Source organism: Haliaeetus leucocephalus, unplaced genomic scaffold, assembly GCF_000737465.1.
Source record: "Haliaeetus leucocephalus isolate CR32 unplaced genomic scaffold, Haliaeetus_leucocephalus-4.0 Scaffold173, whole genome shotgun sequence".
Lineage (NCBI taxonomy): Eukaryota > Metazoa > Chordata > Aves > Accipitriformes > Accipitridae > Haliaeetus > Haliaeetus leucocephalus.
The window spans coordinates 1,489,775-1,490,944 of NW_010972609.1; the positions used below are offsets into that span (position 1 = coordinate 1,489,775).

Below are 1,170 nucleotides of genomic sequence, written 5' to 3' on the forward strand. Positions count from 1 at the left end.
GGAGAACAGACAGACGCTTCTAAAACTTTTTTTCCTTCCCGCTTGCTAGGGTTCAGTGGGTGAAGCCAGTACACGTACAAATGCGCACACACACGGTCCACGTGCAAACATGGGAACTTCAAAGAACCAGCGCGCGCGCACACACGGTGCCCTTGAAACCAAAGATCAGGCCTCCGCAAACCTGGCCTAGCGAACAGTCGGCGTCTTTGGAGGCCGGCCCTGCACATGGCTTCAGCACAGCACGTGGTCAGAAGGGTGCAGATGGCAGCGGCTCGGTCCTGTGCCAGGAAAGCCTCCGCGCCGCGTGGCCCTCCTCCAATCCACCAGCCACCGAGGAGGGGGGGGAAGAGGCAACTTGAAGAGGGAAGTTTTAAAACCCCCACGCGGAGCTATTCACAAGCAAAATCTCCCCTCCGCCTTTAAAAACTGTCTTAAGAATGAATCCACGCGGGCAGGGATTCCCCGTACGGGGCAGTAAGCCTTTTGCAGCCCCCGCATAAAACCCGGCGTACAGAGGTGAAGAAATCGTGCCGCACCGAGCTGCGACTCCACGGCTAAGCTACAAAGAGGGGGGGTACTCCTCCCTCCCTGACACCACCACAGATCTCAACTCAGAAGCAAAATATCTTAGGAAAAAACTTACCTCTGCAAAGTAATCCACCTTCTGCAAACAAGGGGCAATAATCGGGGCTTAAACTACCTCCCCGCAGCTCTGTGAGCTCGCTTTAGACCACGGCTACGGGAAGCTTTATAAGCCGGGGGGTAGGTGCGTGTAGGGGAGCAACACGCTTTGCTTAACGTGCAGGGCTCATACCTGTAGCGCACAGAGCCACAAAAGTCTGAGCATGTTTACGGATGATCTGCTTGGTGTCCTCTGCCAGAGGCATTTTAGTAAGGAAATGTTCAATGAAATCGTGGGGGGTCATTGCAGCCAGATTCCATTTCAGCTTATTCACCAGAAGCAGCTCCATTTGCTGCAAAGACAAGAGGGAGGGAAGGGGGAAGAAGAGAAGAGGAAGGAGAAGAGGCAAAAACGTGGTTAGCTCCGCTCACGCACGCTCCGCAGCTGGGCCGGGCAGCTCTCGGCCGAACCCGCTTCCCCGGCTGGGGGTGCGCGGAGGGGGGAAAAGGGGAGAGGGGGTCGGAAGTCCTTGCCGCGGCTGAGCCCCA

At 56.4% G+C, this 1,170-nt stretch overlaps 1 protein-coding gene across 1 annotated transcript in view; it reads right to left on the reverse strand.

Annotated features, from left to right (window-relative positions):
* The window catches only part of CCND1 (cyclin D1), a 15,898-nt gene that overhangs the window by 12,387 nt on the left and 2,341 nt on the right, over positions 1–1,170 (reverse strand). The window contains exon 3 of the mRNA XM_010563687.1: positions 815–984. Coding sequence (XP_010561989.1) covers positions 815–984 — 170 coding nt within the window. The remainder of the gene's footprint in view (positions 1–814; positions 985–1,170) is intronic.